This window comes from Hyperoodon ampullatus, assembly GCF_949752795.1.
Source record: "Hyperoodon ampullatus genome assembly, chromosome: 17".
Lineage (NCBI taxonomy): Eukaryota > Metazoa > Chordata > Mammalia > Artiodactyla > Ziphiidae > Hyperoodon > Hyperoodon ampullatus.
Genome location: NC_136930.1, coordinates 11,326,108 through 11,344,176, shown reverse-complemented (window position 1 = coordinate 11,344,176; position 18,069 = coordinate 11,326,108). Strand labels below are relative to the sequence as shown.

Here is an 18,069-nt window from a genome sequence, read left to right as displayed (position 1 = left end):
GGTATCAGGGTGATGGTGGCCTCATAGAATGAGTTTGTGAGTGTTCCTTCCTCTGCAATTTTGGAAGAGTTTGAAAAGGATGAGTGTTAGCTCTTCTCTAAGTGATAGAATTCACCTGTGAAGCCATCTGGTCCTGGCCTTTTGTTTGTTGGAGGATTTTTAATCACAGTTTCAATTTCAGTGTTTGTGATTGGTCTGTTCATATTTTCTATTTCTTCCTGGTTCAGTCTTGAAAGTTTATACATTTCTAAGAATTTGTCCATTTCTTCCAGGTTGTCCATTTTATTGGCATAGAGTTGCTTGTAGTAGTCTCTTAGGATGCTTTGTATTTCTGCAGTGTCTGTTGTAACTTCTCCTTTTTCATTTCTAATTTTATTGATTTGAGTCCTCTCCCTCTTGATGAGTCTGGCTAAAGGTTTATCAATTTTGTTTATCTTCTCAAAGAACCAGCTTTTAGTTTTATTGACCTTTGCTATTGTTTTCTTTGTTGCTATTTCATTTATTTCTACTATGATCTTTATGATTTCTTTCCTTCTACTAACTTCGGGTTTTGTTTGTTCTTCCTTCTCTAGTTCCTTTAGGTGTAAGGTTAGATGGTTTATTTCAGATTTTTCTTGTTTCTTGAGGTAGGCTTGTATTGCTATAAACTTCCCTCTTAGGACTGTTTTTGCTGCATCCCATAGGTTTTGGATCGTCATGTTTTCATTGTAATTTGTCTGTAGGTGTTTTTTGATTTCCTCTTTGATTTCTTCAGTGATCTCTTCGTCATTTAATAACGTATTGTTTAGCCTCCATGTGTTTGTGTGTTTTACGTTTTTTTCCCTGTAATTGATTTCTAATCTCATAGAAAAGATGTGGTCAGAAAAAATGCTTGATTTGATTTCAGTTTTCTTAAATTTACCAAGGCTTGATTTGTGTCCCAAGATGTGATCTATCCTGGAGAATGTTCCTTGTGCACTTGAGTAGAAGGTGTAATAAGCTGTTTTTGGTTGGAATGTCCTATAAATATCAATTAAATCTATCTGGTCTGTTGTGTCATTTAAAGCTTGTGTTTCCTTACTAATTTTCTCTCTGGATGATCTGTCCATTGGTGTAAGTGAGGTGTTAAACTCCCCCACTGTTATTGTGTTACTGTCTATTTCCTCTTTTATAGCTGTTAGCAGTTGCCTTATGTACTGAAGTGCTCTTATGTTGGGTGCATATATATTTATAATTGTTTTCTCTTCTTCTTGGATTGATCCCTTGATCATTATGTAGTGTCCTTCCTTGTCTCTTGTAACATTCTTTATTTTAATGTCTATTTTATCTGATATGAGTATTGCTATTCCAGCTTTCTTTTGATTTCCTTTTGCATGGAATATCTTTTTCCATCCCTTCACTTTCAGTCTGTATGTGTCCTTAGGTCTGAAGTGGGTCTCTTGTAGACAGCATATACATGGGTCTTGTTTTTGTATCCATTCAGCGAGCCTGTGTCTTTTGGTTGGAGCATTTAATCCATTCACGTTTAAGGTAATTATCAATATGTAAGTTCCTATTACCATTTCCTTAATTGTTACGGGTTTGTTTTTGTAGGTCCTTTTTTTCTCTTGTGTTTCCCGCTTAGAGAAGTTCCTTTAGCATTTGTTGTAAAGCTGGTTTGGGGGTGCTAAATTCTCTTAGCTCTTGCTTGTCTGTAAAGCTTTTGATTTCTCCATTGAATGTGAATGAGATCCTTGCCAGGTAGAGTAATCTTGGTTGTAGGTTCTTCCCTTTCATCACTTTAAATATATCATGCCACTCCCTTCTGGCTTGTAGAGTTTCTGCTGAGAAATCAGCTGTTAATCTTATCGGAGTTCCCTTGTATGTTATTTGTCGCTTTTCCCTTGTTGCTTTCAATAATTTTTCTTGTTTTTAATATTTTTCAATTTGATTACTATGTGTCTTGGTGTGTTTCTCCTTGGGTTTATCCTGCCTGGGACTCTCTGAACTTCCTGGATTTGGGTGACTATTTCCTTTCCTATGTTAGGGAAGTTTTCAACTCTAATCTCTTCACATATTTTCTTGGGTCATTTCTCTCTCTCCTCTCGTTCTGGGACCCCTATAATGTGAATGTTGTTTTGTTTAATGTTGTCCCAGAGGTCCCTTAGGCTGTCTTCATTTCTTTTCATTCTTTTTTCTTTATTCTGTTCCACAGCAGTGAATTCCATCATTCTGTCTTCCAGGTCACTTATCTGTTCTTCTGCCTCAGTTATTCTGCTATCGATTCCTTCTAGTGTATTTTTCATTTCAATTATTGTATTGTTCATCTCTGTTTGTTTGTTCTTTGATTCTTCTAGATGTTTGTTCTTTAATTCTTCTAGGTCTTTGTTAAACATTTCTTGCATCTTTTCGGTCTTTGCCTCCATTCTTTTTCAGAGGTCCTGGATCATCTTCACTATCATTATTCTGAATTCTTTTTCTGGAAGATTGCCTATCTTCACTTCATTTAGTTGTTTTTCTGGGGTTTTATCTTGTTCCTTCATCTGTTACAAAGTTCTCTGCCTTTTCATTTTGTCTATCTTTCTGTGAATGTGGTTTTCCTTCTGCAGGCTGCAGAATTGTAGTTCTTCTTGCTTCTGCTGTCTGCCCTCTGGTGGAAGAGGCTATCTAAGAGGCTTGTAACAGTTGCTTTTAAATGAAGGAGCTGATGCCCAAAGATGTGAAATGACTTACCTTCAGTAACAAAGTTGAACAACGGCAGATGAGGGTTCAGACCTCCTGAGTCACCAGCCAGGACTCCTTGCTTGGCACTACTTGTTGCCAGTTGGACACTTGAGTTAGGGGGACTGGATGCTGGACTGCTCCCTGGGAGAAGGGAGGTTGAAAGGCAGTTTCTGATGTCAGGCAAGGTTCAGTGATGACCAGGACATTCTGGGAGTAGGAAAGTGTTGGTTTATTCAAGGGAACTGTCTTTTCATCTCTCGAACCCAAAGATAAAGTCCCTGAAATTTGTTAACAATGGAGCTCCATGAAAATGCTGCCAAGATGCCCTGAGATCTGAAGGAAAAAGCCGTTGTTCAACTTGGAAAAATACTTTACACATATCAACATGAAAGGACTTTCACGTTCTTCCTTTCAATTAAGGAAACCATTTGCAGATCACAAGGCTCTACCAAGAAAGGTTAAATAATTTCCTCAGAATGACCCTCCACACTGGGGGAGGAGGGATGAATTCAGGTTTACTGATTCCTCATCCATGGCTTTCTGTAAATATTTACTGTGTCCAGGGAGGTTATTTGTGAGAAAGCACAGAGATGATGTTTCCAAAGTCAGAAAGGGAACCCTTCTGGAGAACTCCAGGGGAGCTACAGTTGATTCTTGTTATGCGTGGTAGTTAGGTTCTATAGAAGTCACCACAAACAGTGATTTAGTGAATACGGAACCATTGCTTCTGGGGGAAATACAGGGTTAAGTTCCCTTGAGCCTCTGTTCACAACGTTTTCATCATTAAGTGATCAGTATACAACCTTGTTTTATGCATGTTTCTGTAAGGACACCTTATTTAATGCATACTACTGATTCAGTAACATGGAACTCATGCCCAGCAGCACTATTACTCATATCTGAAAGAAGCTTATCTAACATACATGTTTTTTCCATGAGGCACATCATAATTTCTTGCACTTAGGAACACTAGGCAGCACTATGCTTTTAAACATTTTAAATAGTGAAATTACCAACAAAAAGCACAAAAATGCAAAAAAAAGTGGCACTTGTTTACAGTAAGAAAGCTGAAACAAAAAGAATGTTGTCAGTCTCAGCTGGGAGCAGGTACTCTGGGCAGCTGGAATTTTTTGCTGTTCTGTATCTCTCTGTGAATGACCACGAAAGCACCCTGAGTATTGATTTGGGGGTTACAAATAAATATTAGCAGGTAGGCAAATTTGCAAATATGGAAGCCGTGATAATGAGAATTGATTATATTATTAAGTCACACTAAATCCTGAATTATATGCCAAATCACTACCTCGAAAGATCTTAATGAGACTAACCCCCAGCTCCCCACCTGCGTTAAGCAGGTTAACAGGAGCCATTTGTACTACAGGGAGACGGCAGGACTGACCCATCCACTTCCCAGGGCTCCATAAGCCTCTGCAAACTCACCTGCAGTCTTTCACACTCAGGGAAAGTAGAGCCCTCATCTTGTTCACACAGTGTCTTCCCCAAAGGTATGATTTGGGTGGGGGAGAGGATGTTGCAGGGAGATTTTCTTCAGAGATTCCTATTCCTTTAACAGCCTTTTATTTACTCTCTACTATGCGTTAGGCATTGTTCTAGTGCTGGAGACGTAGCAGTAAACAAAACAGACAAACCCCTGCTCTGATGGAGCACACATTCTGAAGGGGCGGACAATAAATGGACCGTAAATAACATATAGAGTAGGTTCAACAGTGGTGAGTACCAGAGGGAGAAATAAAGCACAGGTAGATCCAGAGTGTGGAGGGTACTGTGCTTCTCACAGTGGAAAACTGACGTAGGCAAAAAGCAAAATAAATTGCTACAGTGTATATACATATACATACACACACACATTTATTTTAAATGGTTGCAGATAAAATGCCTTTAGAAAAAGTTAGTTTGCTAAGTTGTACTTCCTTTGTACTATGAAGAAATAACAAAGGATTGCTAATTTAATAGTCTGACATAAGTAATGGTATATTTTTACTAATAGAAATTTCACAATTTGTACCTTATTTTGTACAATGGAGAAATTGAGTATAATTTCACTTTTATTATGCATAGATAACATTTAAAGTCATGAAAAGATTGTACATCTCATTGTATGAGTGGTATTGAAATGCCTTATTTTTATATATAATAGCAAAGGTTCTCATTCCAATCTTATGGAATTAGAATAATGGAACAGGGTATATTAACTTGGATTTACAGACCTATGTATTCACTTTTAGTGGTGAGGGAACAAGTTAGAATATACTGAGGGTAAACTCTGTTTTGACATTAAATAAGTATTGTTTCTGACTCTACAGAATTCACATATGTCTTAGGGCACCAGGGTGGTGTAGTAATTAAGCAGATAGATGGGAGAGCTAGACTACCTGAGTCCCAATGCTGGTTCTTCTGTTATTAATGGCACGAGTTAATGTCTCCAATTTTCCCATCTGTGAAATGGGAAATGATAGTACCTACCTCATAGGGTTGCTGTGAGGATTAAATGCGTCAATCTATATTAAGCACTGCGCTAAGAATAGGGTCTGGCACATAGTAAGCACCATACATATGTTTGTTTGTTATTTAAAAAACATATTAAGTTTTCTTAACACTATCTACACATCCTAGAAAATTGTGGCAGGAACTTTATCAGAAATTTAAAAGTCACAGCTGTTTACCAATACCGACTACTCTAGAATCACTTTTTAAATTAAAAAAAAAAAATCCACCTTGAGGCGGAGGCAGGGGAGAAGTGAGAGGCGGCCCGGCGGGGTGTCGGCGCTGGGGGGTGGGGGTGCAGTGTGAGAGTGAGCTCGTGGCCGAGTGAGTGTATCCCTGCGGGCGGTGCGAGGCCTGGGGCCTACCCCGGAGGAGCGGGGTCGCGGCGCCAGCGAGCAGCGGCCCCCCTCTAGGTTCCCGGGCCCGGCGGCGCGGTAGCGGCCCAGTTGTGAGGAGGCGGGGAAGCGAGTGTCCGGCCCCAGCCACGGACGGCATGGACGTGGGCCCGGGCCCTGGGCTGATGCAGAAGTTCAGCTGCCTGGGCACCGCCGACAAGGACGTGCTCATCTCCGAGTTCCAGCGGTTGCTCGGCTTCCAGCTCATCCTGGCTGCGCCTTCTTCCTGGGCATGACCAGCTGGAACCTACAAGGAGCCATTAGCGCCTATTATGACTTTGAGAGCCCAAACATCAATGTGCCATCTGTGTCCTTTGTTGAAGATGTCACCATAGGAGAACGGGAGTCGATATCCCCTTATGCTCAATATATAAGAACATGGCGGATCCAAACTTCTGGGGCAGAGGCCTGGCCTCCAGGGGCTTGTCCTAAATATGTCAGGGGAGACCAACTTGGACGTGTGAACATGGTGTTGGTGAGATTGCTAAAGCCCCAGGAGATTGCAGATGTCAGCGTCCAGATGTGCAGCCCCAGCAGAGCCGGAATGGATCAGGGACCGTGGCGGACGTGCACTGCTACAGGACTCTACTATGGAGATGTCATCTGGGTCATTCTCAGTGTGGAGGCGGGTGGACTTTTACGAGTAGCACAGCAGCTGTCATCTTTTGAAACGGAGTTCCACACACAGCCACATCGCAAGGTAGAAGGAAACTTCACCCCGTTTGCCTCTCCCCAAAAGAACCGACAGGTGAAAACAAAAGACGCTGGGGGTTCCGAGTTCGACTCCATCAGCAAAAACACATGGGCTCCCGCGCCTGGCCAAACTGAGCAGGATGAGAGTAGACTCTGCCAGAGCTCTGTAAATCTGCCCCCCAGCAGTCACGCAAACAACTCACCAGTAGTGACTTACAGTAAGGGGCTCCACGGGCCTTACCCCTTCAGTCAGTCTTAAACGGGTGTGACCAAGAAGAAAAATTAACGAAAGACACAAGGCTTGACTCTGGGAGGGGAGGGCAAGGGTTTCCTCTGGATTGCAGGCCACATCGCAGGGACCCGTGGCTCTGACCCCCATCCTGGAAGAAGAGGAAGAATCAGAAAGACTAGTTTCGAGTAAACTCAGCGTGTGTGTGTGTGAATGCTGAGTGGTGGGAGTGGTGTTAAGGCTACCAAGAAGAAATCCACGCAGCCACTTTGGGTTTTGTTTATTAGGCGTCAGTCTAACAAGTCATTAGGGTGCTCGGTAAGGAAAAAAATGTTTAAAATGGGGGGAAAAAGCCATCTTTTTAAGCAAAAATTACTTTGCCTACAGACAGGTTGTAGTTTTGAGCACATGTTAATTGTTTCCCCTCTTTCCCCACTTTTTTTCTTTTAGATAAGGGGTAACATTCTGTGTATAGAATAGCTGCTTGCTCTGGAAGCAATTGAGGTCCAAAGCTGGCACGGCCTGCTTGGGGACTCTGTGGGTGGGTGCTATGGGAGGACACCTGCCGTGCCACCTGATTGCACAAGACTCTGACCCCATTTGTTTTTAATGGCATCAGCCCATGGGTTATCACGCTTTTCCTCTTCTTTTCTCTTTAATCTTCTGTTGATTTACACCTTTGACATTTGTACTCGTCAACCCTGTGGCTTGTTAGCATCAGAACCTCTCTGAAGACCAAGCTTCCCTGTGTGGCCAGCAGAGGAAGCCTGGAGGACAGATCTCAGGTGACGTGGGAGTTTGTGAGGCCGAGAGGTGACCTCCTGCACACACTTGTAACAATTCGAATTGCTTTCCTTCCATGTTTCTCTTGGCGGAGAGAAGCGCCATCACACTTAACTGCTCTTCTGGGTTCTTGGTATACAGCGGCTCCCCATTCGCTCTGGGAACGGTGCCTCTGTGCTGTGTATATGTGTGTACTGGGTGCACACACACACGGGTGTTGGTGCAGCTCACCAGCGAGGGTGCAGCAGGCGAATGTGAAGGTGTCCCCTGCTTCTCTGTTGTCACACAACTCCCTTCCCTGTGTTTCCCTCCAGTTGTCCTTTGTGGTGTTTTCACAGCCTGTTAGTGGAGGCTGAGCTGTTAAGGTATGAAAATGGAGCCCCAGATGGGGAATTTGCCGTGGGGAAGGGCCACACTTACTGACTGCGTGATCTTGGAGACCACATTTTGCTGGGAACGAAAGGACCCCCTCCCTGAACAGGATACTTAGCTATTGGGAGGTGGCGGGCAAGGCACAGCACAGCCGGAGCACAGGTTGATTGGCTGGCTGCTCCCTGGGACAGGTGGCCCCACTGGCATCCTGTGCGTTCCGAGCAGGTTGAGATGTGGATATCTCCATGGGAAGCTCAAACCAGGCCAGAACAGCTGTCTGCCAAAGATACAGGAGTATGCAAAGCCCCTCGTCTCTTCTCACACCCTCCTTCCCTCGAGTCCTTCCTTCGAGTCTTGGTTCGTTTGGTAGCCGGGGATATGGATCTAGGGTGCCATTGCTGGGTCACCTGCCTGTTGCCACACCCCCATCCCCCGGGGACTGTGAGACAGCAGGGAGTCCAGCTCGATGATTGGCCGCAAGGGGTCATGTAGCCTGGGTGTGGCTGAGAGTCTGCCTGCCTGTCTGGCTCTGTCTGGGTGTCTGAGTTAGGAAAACGCCTGTTGTTTGTTCCTCCTCGTCTTCTGAGATGGTTATTTTTTTCAAGCTTGACTGTGAGAGAAAAGCTCGTATGAAATTCTCCCCACCTTCTCCCCACCTCCCCCCAAATAAAAGGGGGCATAAACATTGGTCCACTGGAGAAGCCCCGGGGCGGGGGGTGGAGCATGCCTGCTGCAAGGGCAGTGCCGCTGGGGCTGGGGCTGGACTAGAGCTCACACTGGAGCACCTACTTTCTATGCACACACAGAGCACCCCATTCCCAGCAGAGCTGAGGGGAGTCCCTGCCAGGTGCCCAGGCCACCCCAGGTCCAAGCCAGGGGCTCACGATGGCTTTTTGTTTGAGGGCCCTATTGGGCCCAGACTGGTGCCACTGTTGCTGCCAACCTCCGGGGACACCGCCACCCTGGAGCCCACACATGCCCAGCCGTTCTGCTCACTGGATAGCCCTCAAAGCATCACATCTCCAGCTGCCCCTGCAGGATCATGGGAGGCTTTACACCTGCCGGTCTCCAGGCTTCCTCATCTCCCCCACACCAGGTGCCCCTTCCCCTTTTCCCAGGGGGGCTGCCCGCCGTTATGCAGCAGTGGCTTCACAGGTGACGTCAGTGGGTCTGGGCCTGCCACAAGGATTCTGCTCCTCCCCTTGCTTTTAGGCAGTCTCACCTGGCAAGGTAATTGTCCCAAGCACGTTGGCTTCTCTCCCAAGAACAAACCCTTTCTGTGCACATCTTTGGAGCGGTGCGCTCCTTGCAGAGGCCAGAGCGAGCGCAAGCCGCGGAGTCAGGGCGGAAGGAGTCCGTGGGCCTCCCAGGGCCTGGCGGCCCTTAGCACCATTCGTCCTGCCTCTTCTCGCTGGTTTGGGCTCTGAGCAAGTCCTTAGAGCCCCTCTTTTCCACTGCCTAGTGGGCCAGCAGAGGCTACCCTCTCAGCCCCAGTAGTCTGTTCCTCTTGGACTCTTTACCAAGCAGCAGGCTGCCTCTGGGCAGGACCACCAGTGTCGGGCACCCGCGACGTGAGGCAGGCAGCATCCTTCAGGACCTGAGGCCAGCGGGGGAGGCAGCGGGGCTCAGGCTTGGGAGGAACCTATCTGTGTGCACGGAGAGAGGTGTGTGTGGATGTGTGTGCACGCGTGCCTGCTTTGCTTCTTTTTTGCCATGGGGACAGTTGAATTGGGGGCATTTTTCTACAAGAAACAGCCTTCTCTTCCCCCCGCAAGGACTGGCTGTTACCTGACGTCCATCAAAGGCACTTCCAGCCAGGAGGGAACCTCACCAAGACAGCTGGTGTGGCCCAAGGGTGGCCCAGGTGGGAAGTGGGCATAAGGATAAACCCCTCCCCAGATTCAGTGTGAGCCCCAGCGGGAGAGGGTGGTGGCGTTGCCAGGGCCCAGCACTGCAAGCCGACTCCCCGCCCCACACCGCCTCGCCTTTTCTCTGTCTCCTTGGGTGACTGCTGGAGCAGCTGCTCTCTCCGTCTGGACAGTGGTGTGTAGCAAGCAAGCTGGCTGGCTGTTTGTGGTGGGGCCTCCTGGTGCCTGGGAGGCCACGAAGATGAGGCAGTTTCTCCTGACTGTATACGTGAATATTTGTATGATTAACACAGACTAAAAAAACCCTGAAGAAAAAAAAAATCCAACTTCTCACTCACTTGATTAACGTTGCAGTTACTGGTCAGGCAAGAGAAGTGGCGGGTAGCCCTACGAAAGGCACACGGGCTTCCCAGGAAAGCAGGTGCTGCAGGTAGCAGGGGAAGGAGGAGGACACAGAGGAAGCCTTCAGGAATTTGCTCTTGAGGAATTTGAGGATTTTGAGTCCTCGAGGATTTACTTGAGGAAGTCACTGGGAATTAAGTAAGGGCCATTCCCTAGAGGAATCTTCTTAAGCGGCAAAGGGCAGTTGAAGAGAAAGGTAGATAATAAAAGGAGTGACAGGAGTGACGTTCCTTTTGAAAATAAAAGAACCCTGGGAAGGATCTGTGCAGGGAGGCGTAGAAGGTTCGTTTTCAAGAAGGACAAATGTAGTTGGAAATACAAGATCATTGTGGACAGGCAATATAGTGCAGCTGTTAATATCATGGACTTGAGGACCCGCCTGCTCTAGCCCTCACTAACTGGGTGATCATGGGCAAGTCACTTCACCTTTCTGTTTTAGTTCGTCTGAAAAATGGGGAATAATAATGCTGATAGTACTTGTCCCACAGGTTGTTATGAGCATTAAGTGAATATGTAAATATTAAATATATAAAGCTAATATAAAGCTCTTAGGACAGTGTCAGGTCCTGAGCACGGTGACTGTTGGTTATTATTGTTCGTTCAGCAGATTTTTAATTTATGAAAAAATGAATCATGTTTTTTCAAATACAAATGCACCTGTGATCCTAAAACCCAACACTTTCCACCTCCTTTCAAATCCTTTAGCTTGGGGGATGGGATGTGCTGAGAAGAGGTAAGAGAGAGAACTAAGAAAAGCAGGAGATAAGGAGGGAAGTGAATCATTTAAAAATCTATTAAAACTTTACCCTCTTATTCAGAATAACATGTATCTTTCAGGTTTTGATAGCTGAAAATTAAATTTCCTAGTATGCTATACATTGAGTTAAAAAAATAAATTCCATGCTAAATACAATAAACTTTTGAAATGAAGGCATTTTATAGAAAATTATTATGCTAATAAGTTAATCAGTATATAGGCAATACTTTTCATTGCTTGGTGGCTTTCAGTTTTTACTTTTGTAAAGCTAATCTAGGTTAGCTTTAAAATATTGCTTTTTGCAATTATACTAATTCTGAAAATATCAGTTTAGTAAATAGTTAATGTATATACATGCCCAAATAGATCATTCTAAAAAAATTAAAGAAAATTTTGGAATTTCATTCCCAAAGTGAATATCTGTACTAAAAAATTTCCCCCAATTATTCTTCACCAGAAAAGAAAGTGTGTCGTAGATGAAACTTTGAGAGGAGATGAATCTGGACATCTCAGGAGTGGAGATATTTGGGTACCAGAGCAGATTACCCAGGAGTAAGAAGAAAAAACCCTCCCAGGTAAGATCCTTCTTCCTGGCGCTGGAAACAGGGATATGCCTGGGGGTTCTCAGGCATTGGAAAAGCTGATAATCAGATTTTCAGCTCTGAGAAAGCTCAGTTGGCAGCCCAGCTGTGAGCAGAATGTGTTAACCACTGTCCTGTAACTGCTGATATGATTCTGGGAATTTAGTTTTGCTTCTTGGGGACAGCCCTGGAATAGCATGAAAATTCCGGAAAATTGTATCACATTTTGGCACCGAGCATGTTTAAGTCCCCTTTTGGAGCAAGACTTTTCTCAGAAGTGGTATATGTTGTGAGCATTAATCAACAGGTACTTATTAATCTCTTCATTTTTAGCACTGTGCAAAGCACAGATGTAAATGCTGACTCTAAGATGTAGTTCCGGAAATCACTGCTCACTTGAGCCACCTACAATTTGGAAATGACTTTGTTTTACAGAAACTGGTTATACGTGACTGAATCTAAATTTCTGGCCCTTTGTGGTCTAGACCTGCTCAGGAATAATATGAAGATGACTGTTACTTAGGTGTTTAGGAGGCCTGCAGGCTGGAAGAAGAGGGGTTTGGGAGAGGAGGACTTGTGTTTCTTGAATAAAGGTCTTTCTCTGCCTGGAGAAGGACTGTTGCCTGGAAATGGACATTCGCCCTCTTGTCATTGAGGAGGAAGGGATGGCTGGCTGCTGAAATTTAAAAAAAAAGGTAACTCTGAAATTGAGCCAGAGGTTTGATTGGGTGCCAAGCTAATGTATTAATTTTTCTATTAATTAATTAAATTAATTAATTTTGCTATTAATATGCTAAGCCTCCCTAAAAACTAAGGATTCTAGCAGCTTCTGCATTTCTAGCGGTAGGAATTTCTTTATTCTATGACACAGGTTAAAAATTTACTCATTTAACTAATATGCCCCAACTGTCTACCATGTGTCAGGCACTCTTTTAAGTAATGGTAATTCAAGGCACAAAACAGACAAAAATCTTAGGCCTTGTGGTGCGGGAGAAAGATAAAAAGGTACTAAGGAGAAAAAGCAGAGAAGGCAAATAGGAAGCGTGAGGTGGAGGGTGTTAACAGTCCTAGGCAGGGTGGTCTAGAAAGCCTGCAAAGAATGACATTTGGGAAGAGATCCGGGGGAAGTCTCTTGATGGCGTGTTCTAAATTAAACTTTGGCTTAGAGCTGCAGTTTAACAGGATAGCAAGAAATTTCACTTCAGCCAGGTTTTTTTTTTTTTTTTCAAGATACAACTTTTATAAACATGTTTTATTTGTTTGCTTATACCATCAGAACTGAAACTACTGACTGTCGTTTCCCTAAAATAGGGAAATCAATCTAAAACACATACTGGTGCTTGTCAAAAGATAGCAATTTAAAAGGGTGGTAGCAGCAGGCATTTCATATCTTTTTCTTTTAAAAACTTTCAGGCTGCAGGAAAAACATGTGACCAAGGTTGTTATGATTATCCATTAGAGATTTTCATCAGTACCTGTACCAATTTAGGTGACAATACAGCAAGATCCAAGGATTAGTGACAGACAATGTACATCATAAGGAATGATATATAGTACCAATCCTTACAAAAGTCATTGTCAAAGAAACTGTTAAGTGTTCAAAAAGGTATCTAAATATTTCACAGTAAGTACAGAAGCGGCCATCCAGATTATATCCCTTATTTGTTGCATATTTTTCAAAAAGTGCCAATCAAAGCCTAATTTTGCATTTTGGCTTTGTCTTATACAGTATCAGCTGTTAAAAAGAGTCCTTCCCCTTCCTCAGATTATAAGGGGTCTGCAAGGGTTTATGTCTTTGTCCCCTAAGTAAGTTTTGAGCCCCTCATCTTGCTCCAGCCTGGTTGCTCCTGAGGTCTCAGTGTCCAACCCTGGTTACTTTGAGGGGCCAGATGTGGGCCCAGGAATCTTAATGTCTACCGAGTCCTGACTTAATTTTGTCACCCAGGCATCCAAGTGCTATCTCACCAGAGCCTCTCCCCTGTGGGGACACAAGTCTGGGCTACTCTGGGAACTTCCCCCAAAACTCTCCAACCTGTCTTTAGTCTAGAGGCCCCTCATGATGGGGGTACTTCTCTTCCTAAAATTTCAGCACACATTTTTTTTTCTTTCTTTTTTTTCTGGCCGCGCCACGTGGCTTGTGGGGTCTTAGTTCCTCGACCAGGGATTGAACCTGGGCATAAGAGCGTGGAGTCCTAACCACTGGACCACCAGGGAGTTCCCAGCACGCACCTTTCCAACAGCCCAAACAAAAGCATACATAGGTGGTTGTTTTCCATGTGTCTGACTACCTTTGTTTTTAACCTCTGAGGCTAGGGCGGCAAGGGAGTGACCTTTTAAAGATAAATCAAGAGAGCACTCATTCCTTCCAGTGAGATTCCTAAAGTACTAAGGACAAACCAAAATTAATGTCTAATCAATTACCTTGCCATTCACTCACATAATTTGGTCTCTACAAATGATTTCTATTTGTCAATATACTCAGAGAACTGAAGGAAAAATACTTTTGTTCCCCCTTTGCCTATTAGCATTATGATTATTTGTGCTTGAAGTTGGAGGCGGGAAGACATTCCTTTACTAACATCCTGTTACCCAGGCTATTTCCTGTCTCTCCCTTCTGCACCCTGCACCAGTTGGGGTAGATTGCCAGAAGTTCAGTTTATCTAAAAATTCCAGTAAATGTGAAAGCAGAGAGTTGACAGTGGTGAGCAGAGAGATTAGGAAACTAAAACAGAGAAACGAAGGTCAAATATAAAGAAGGTGGAAGTGGGAGGAGGAGGACAGGGAAGGAGACGGAGTGTTGAGAAATGGAAGAGAAGGGACAAAGCAGAAAATAAAATTAAAGAGACAGGATGAGGGAGTGAAACAAAAGAGGAATATAGAATAAGGAGTCCGAAGGACAAGGAAGAAACAAGTGAGGAGCGCTGATTCAGTGTTAAACTCATACAGTTCTGGAGGTCAGAAGTTTAACACGGGGGTCAGTGGGCTGAAATCAATGTTTTGCTAGGCTGTGTTTCCTTCTGGAGGCTCTAGAGGAGAATCCATTTCCTTGAGTTTTCCAGCTCTCGGAGGCTGCCTGCACACCTTCCATCTGTAAAGCATATCTCTAGTCATTCTCTGATCGTCAATTGCATCTCTCTTACCATTCTTCTGTAGTCGCCTCTCTCTCTCCATAGTCAGGAAAGGCTCTCCATTTGTAAGGACCAGAGTGATTAGATTGGGCCCACTTGGATAATCCAGTATAATCTCCCTATCTTAAGGTCGTTAATAATCCCATCCATAAAATCGGTTTTGCCATGAAAGGCCTGAGAATTAGGATGTGCACATCTTGGGGGACCATTATTGTGCCTGTCACAGAGATCAGGTAGCCTTAATTGGAACCCTTTCTATAGGTCAGAAGATCAGCCAGTGCATTGCCAGGTAAGTGTATTTCCAGACCAGGCCATGTCAAATGTGTTTTAGTCTACATACCATTTGAAATGTAGAAATAGAATGTCACTTATGCTCAAAGAAATAAAATGTGTGTGTTTTGGTAAATAAAAATGCATATATATTTTTATGTTCTGATGTAAGACAGCAAAAAGATAAATAAATGGTTGACCTATGAAACCTTATATGAAATCCCCTTCTCTGATAGCCTGGAGACCAGGATTAGGTAGTGAGCCACTGAAGTGGCAGTTTATTTAACCCTGCATGAACCGGAGCCATGCAGCCATTGCTGAGGAATCATGGTCAGCATGTCCTTTCTTTCCTCGATGCTTCTTTGCTAAGATGCTTGTGGATTCAGAATAATAGCAGGTGATTCCAGATGGCAACTCCACAAGATGCTTACGTGGCCCCTCAGATGGAGAGTTGATCCTTGTTTCTATGTAGCTAAGGGGCATTCTGTAGAATTCATTCCCTCACTCAGAGACATCCATGTGCATGCATTTGCCACAACCGTGGTAACTAGAAACTAGCTCTATGTGGGAAACATTGGCCAGAATGCCTCCAGGAATTCCACCATCTGATTCTGATTATAATTCCTGCCCTATTCTCATCGCAACCACTCTTGTACCAGCTCTCTGGGAAAGCTGGGAGTGGAAGTAAAAAATTCCGTGTGAGAAAGAAAAAAGAGGTCTGGGAGGGAAAGAGGAGATGAGCTTTGTGGCTTGTAAGTTCCTGTTCAAAAACAGGACTGATGTTTTGCTTAGAGTCCTCAGGAAGGAAATGTAGTGGTTCAAGTTATCCCCAGATGGGGCTGTTTATCTCATTGTTCCCTTCAAATGGAAAGTAGCACTCAATTGTTGAGTAGAGTTCTGAGCACTTACTGGTCACTGGCACTGTTAGTATTGGGTATTTTCATGGGTCTTGTTGGATGAGAGAGTTTATATACATAAGTCACATTACATTTGTCTATGTGTATCAACATATACAAACTCATGTGAAACCATCTTATACTTGTTAAATACTTAACTTTTCAGAGTTCTTTCACTTTAACTATTTCACCTGGTCTTGCAGCAATTAGGAATATGAACAGAGAAGATATGAAAACAGAGTCAGAGAGATTAGCCATATTATTCTCATCTCACTTGGTCACAGGGCTAGTTTGTGAGCACTTAGATTAGAACCAGGTTCTTAATTTTCAAACCAGGGCTCTTTCTACTTAATTATGTCGATTTAAAAAAAAGTTCCAGTAACTCAAGAGTTAGAGCAGAGTTTTAGTTATGTCAGAACTATCAGCTATAACACCAATTCCCACTTACAATGTATATTTAACTTTAATTAATGGTAATTTGGTGGTGAGGCAGAACAAGAAACAAAGAAAAAAGGAAACGGCATTTCATGCAGTGTTACATAAAAACATAACAAGATCTTGAAAAATGCAATATTACATAGAGAACTAAGGAAGACCTGGAAAAAAACAAACACTTGCTGCTTACTATTTTAGAAATAGCACATGGTTTCTACCACATGATGAGTATAAGGACCAAACAAGTAAATGCAGAGATGACCTCTGAGCATAAATGTTCACCGTGCACAGAGCAGAGCGTTTTCTGGTCAGTGTTATTAATCCCACTGAAAATGGGGTGTGATATGCCGTTAAATTTAAATTTAGGCTGTAGAATTTAGAATTCTGTCCTTTACCTCATGTGTGTCTTTTTCTTAGTCTGGCTAATCTAAGCCTGTTGGACAAAAATTATTTTGACTTAAAATTGTTAAACACATTGTTTGGGGCTGGTTTGGGCCCAGAATGACTTTCTGGATCATTTATAACATTTAACCAGGCTGAAGTTTCGTTTTTGTTTTTGTTTCTATGCCAATCTACAAGTACACACAAAACTTCTTCCTTCCTGGTTTTATTTGTCAGTTTTCAGTAAGTGACAATGTGTAATCTTTCAAGAATATACTTTAAAATAATACAATTTGTCTTTACCTAATAATTTCTTCCTGCCTTTGAAATATTTCTGTAGCCATATTGAATATGACAGGAAAAATCTCCACACACACAAAAAATTCCTCCTAAATTCACATGTATGTTTTGCTGATGATATTTATAGGCAGATATGAATACTTACATTTAGTTAAATAGATGAAAAGTGGCTTTGGTTTTGAAATACTACTTTAGTCTATAAGGAATGAGGTCTGGCTCACATAAAGGGCAGGCTCATAAGCCTGTCCAATGCCACTGTCTTACCTCATGCAAGGAGCATAAAACAACTCTTCAGGCCTTTATTCATTAAAATGGAATATGTGTTTCCATTAGGAGTTCTACTCAAAGAGTGAATCTGCATACTGAGAAAACTATGTAGCAATCATCTTTCCTTAACCTAAAAATAAAATACAAATGTGGAAAAGTTCACAGCATTTCATGTCCCCTACCCTCCCCCATCAAGACCACCTGGAGACATGACTGAACCAAGAGGAGGTACTGTGGACCCCCAATGGGCTCAATATTAAGAGTCTGTACAATAACTTCGAGGTCCTTCTCTGATTAGCTGTGTTTTCTCATTTGCGTTTGTAGGCTGGAGGACAACTGGAAAGTCCATATCTAAAAATAAACAAAGAAAACCAGTAAACACCCTCTTATGTTACATTTCATTTAATGGGGCAAGTGGTAGATATTTTTGTTGAAATGATGATTAGCAAATCAATCCAATTCCTAAGATACTAAGGATCCTACCCTTTAAAGGACTTCAAAAGGGAGGATACACTGTCTTTATTCTTCATTTAAGTTCTATTAGTTACAGAATTATAAAACCAAAGCACTAAGCCCAGATTTCACTTTGAGGCAATTTCTAAAGCTGATAAACTTGAGCTTTAGTTTTCACCATTTTGTGGGGATGAGGACAGGGCTGCCACCCATGTCATATAGACTACAGTGTATATCTATATGAAAAATACCTCTAGAATCGTGCAGTGGACAATTGCATATATGGCTCTGGTTGGGAGAGAGGTCAAAACCCAGAGTTTGCTTAGGTGAAGAGTCTAATAGGAAGCTCTCCACATAAAGTTAGTACCCCAAATGGTTATGTGCTGTCTAAATCACCATACCCTTAAATCTGCAAGGAAATTTGCTAGTCTTGAGTTTTGATGAGGAAGTGAAGAGCTCCCTTAAAAATGTCTGTTAGCAAGCTAATGAGCACACAATTTGGCAGGTCAAGTTTACAATACCTGTGTGTTCTAAGAAACCTCAGGCTGATAATTTAGTTTAAAATGGTCCAGTGCAAAAGCACAGAGCAGAAGTGAATGGCCCCAACCTTCAACCCAGGCCTCAAAGAATCCCCCACAAATTGCAAGAAACATAAACTCATAGTAAAAAACA

At 43.0% G+C, this 18,069-nt stretch overlaps 1 protein-coding gene and 1 pseudogene across 2 annotated transcripts in view; one reads left to right on the top strand and one right to left on the bottom strand.

Moving 5' to 3' along the window:
- The first annotated feature begins 5,680 nt into the window (after positions 1 to 5,680).
- Positions 5,681 to 6,534, top strand: LOC307065294 (protein ILRUN-like; annotated as a pseudogene). Its single transcript has one exon. The product of its transcript is annotated as a protein ILRUN-like (transcript).
- A 10,666-nt stretch (positions 6,535 to 17,200) lies between these two features.
- DNAJC5B (DnaJ heat shock protein family (Hsp40) member C5 beta) overlaps positions 17,201 to 18,069 on the bottom strand; it is a gene marked incomplete at its 3' end in the record, with an annotated part of 67,776 nt that continues 66,907 nt past the window's right edge. The window contains exon 5 of the mRNA XM_079722714.1: positions 17,201 to 17,295. Coding sequence (XP_079578840.1) covers positions 17,201 to 17,295 — 95 coding nt within the window. The remainder of the gene's footprint in view (positions 17,296 to 18,069) is intronic.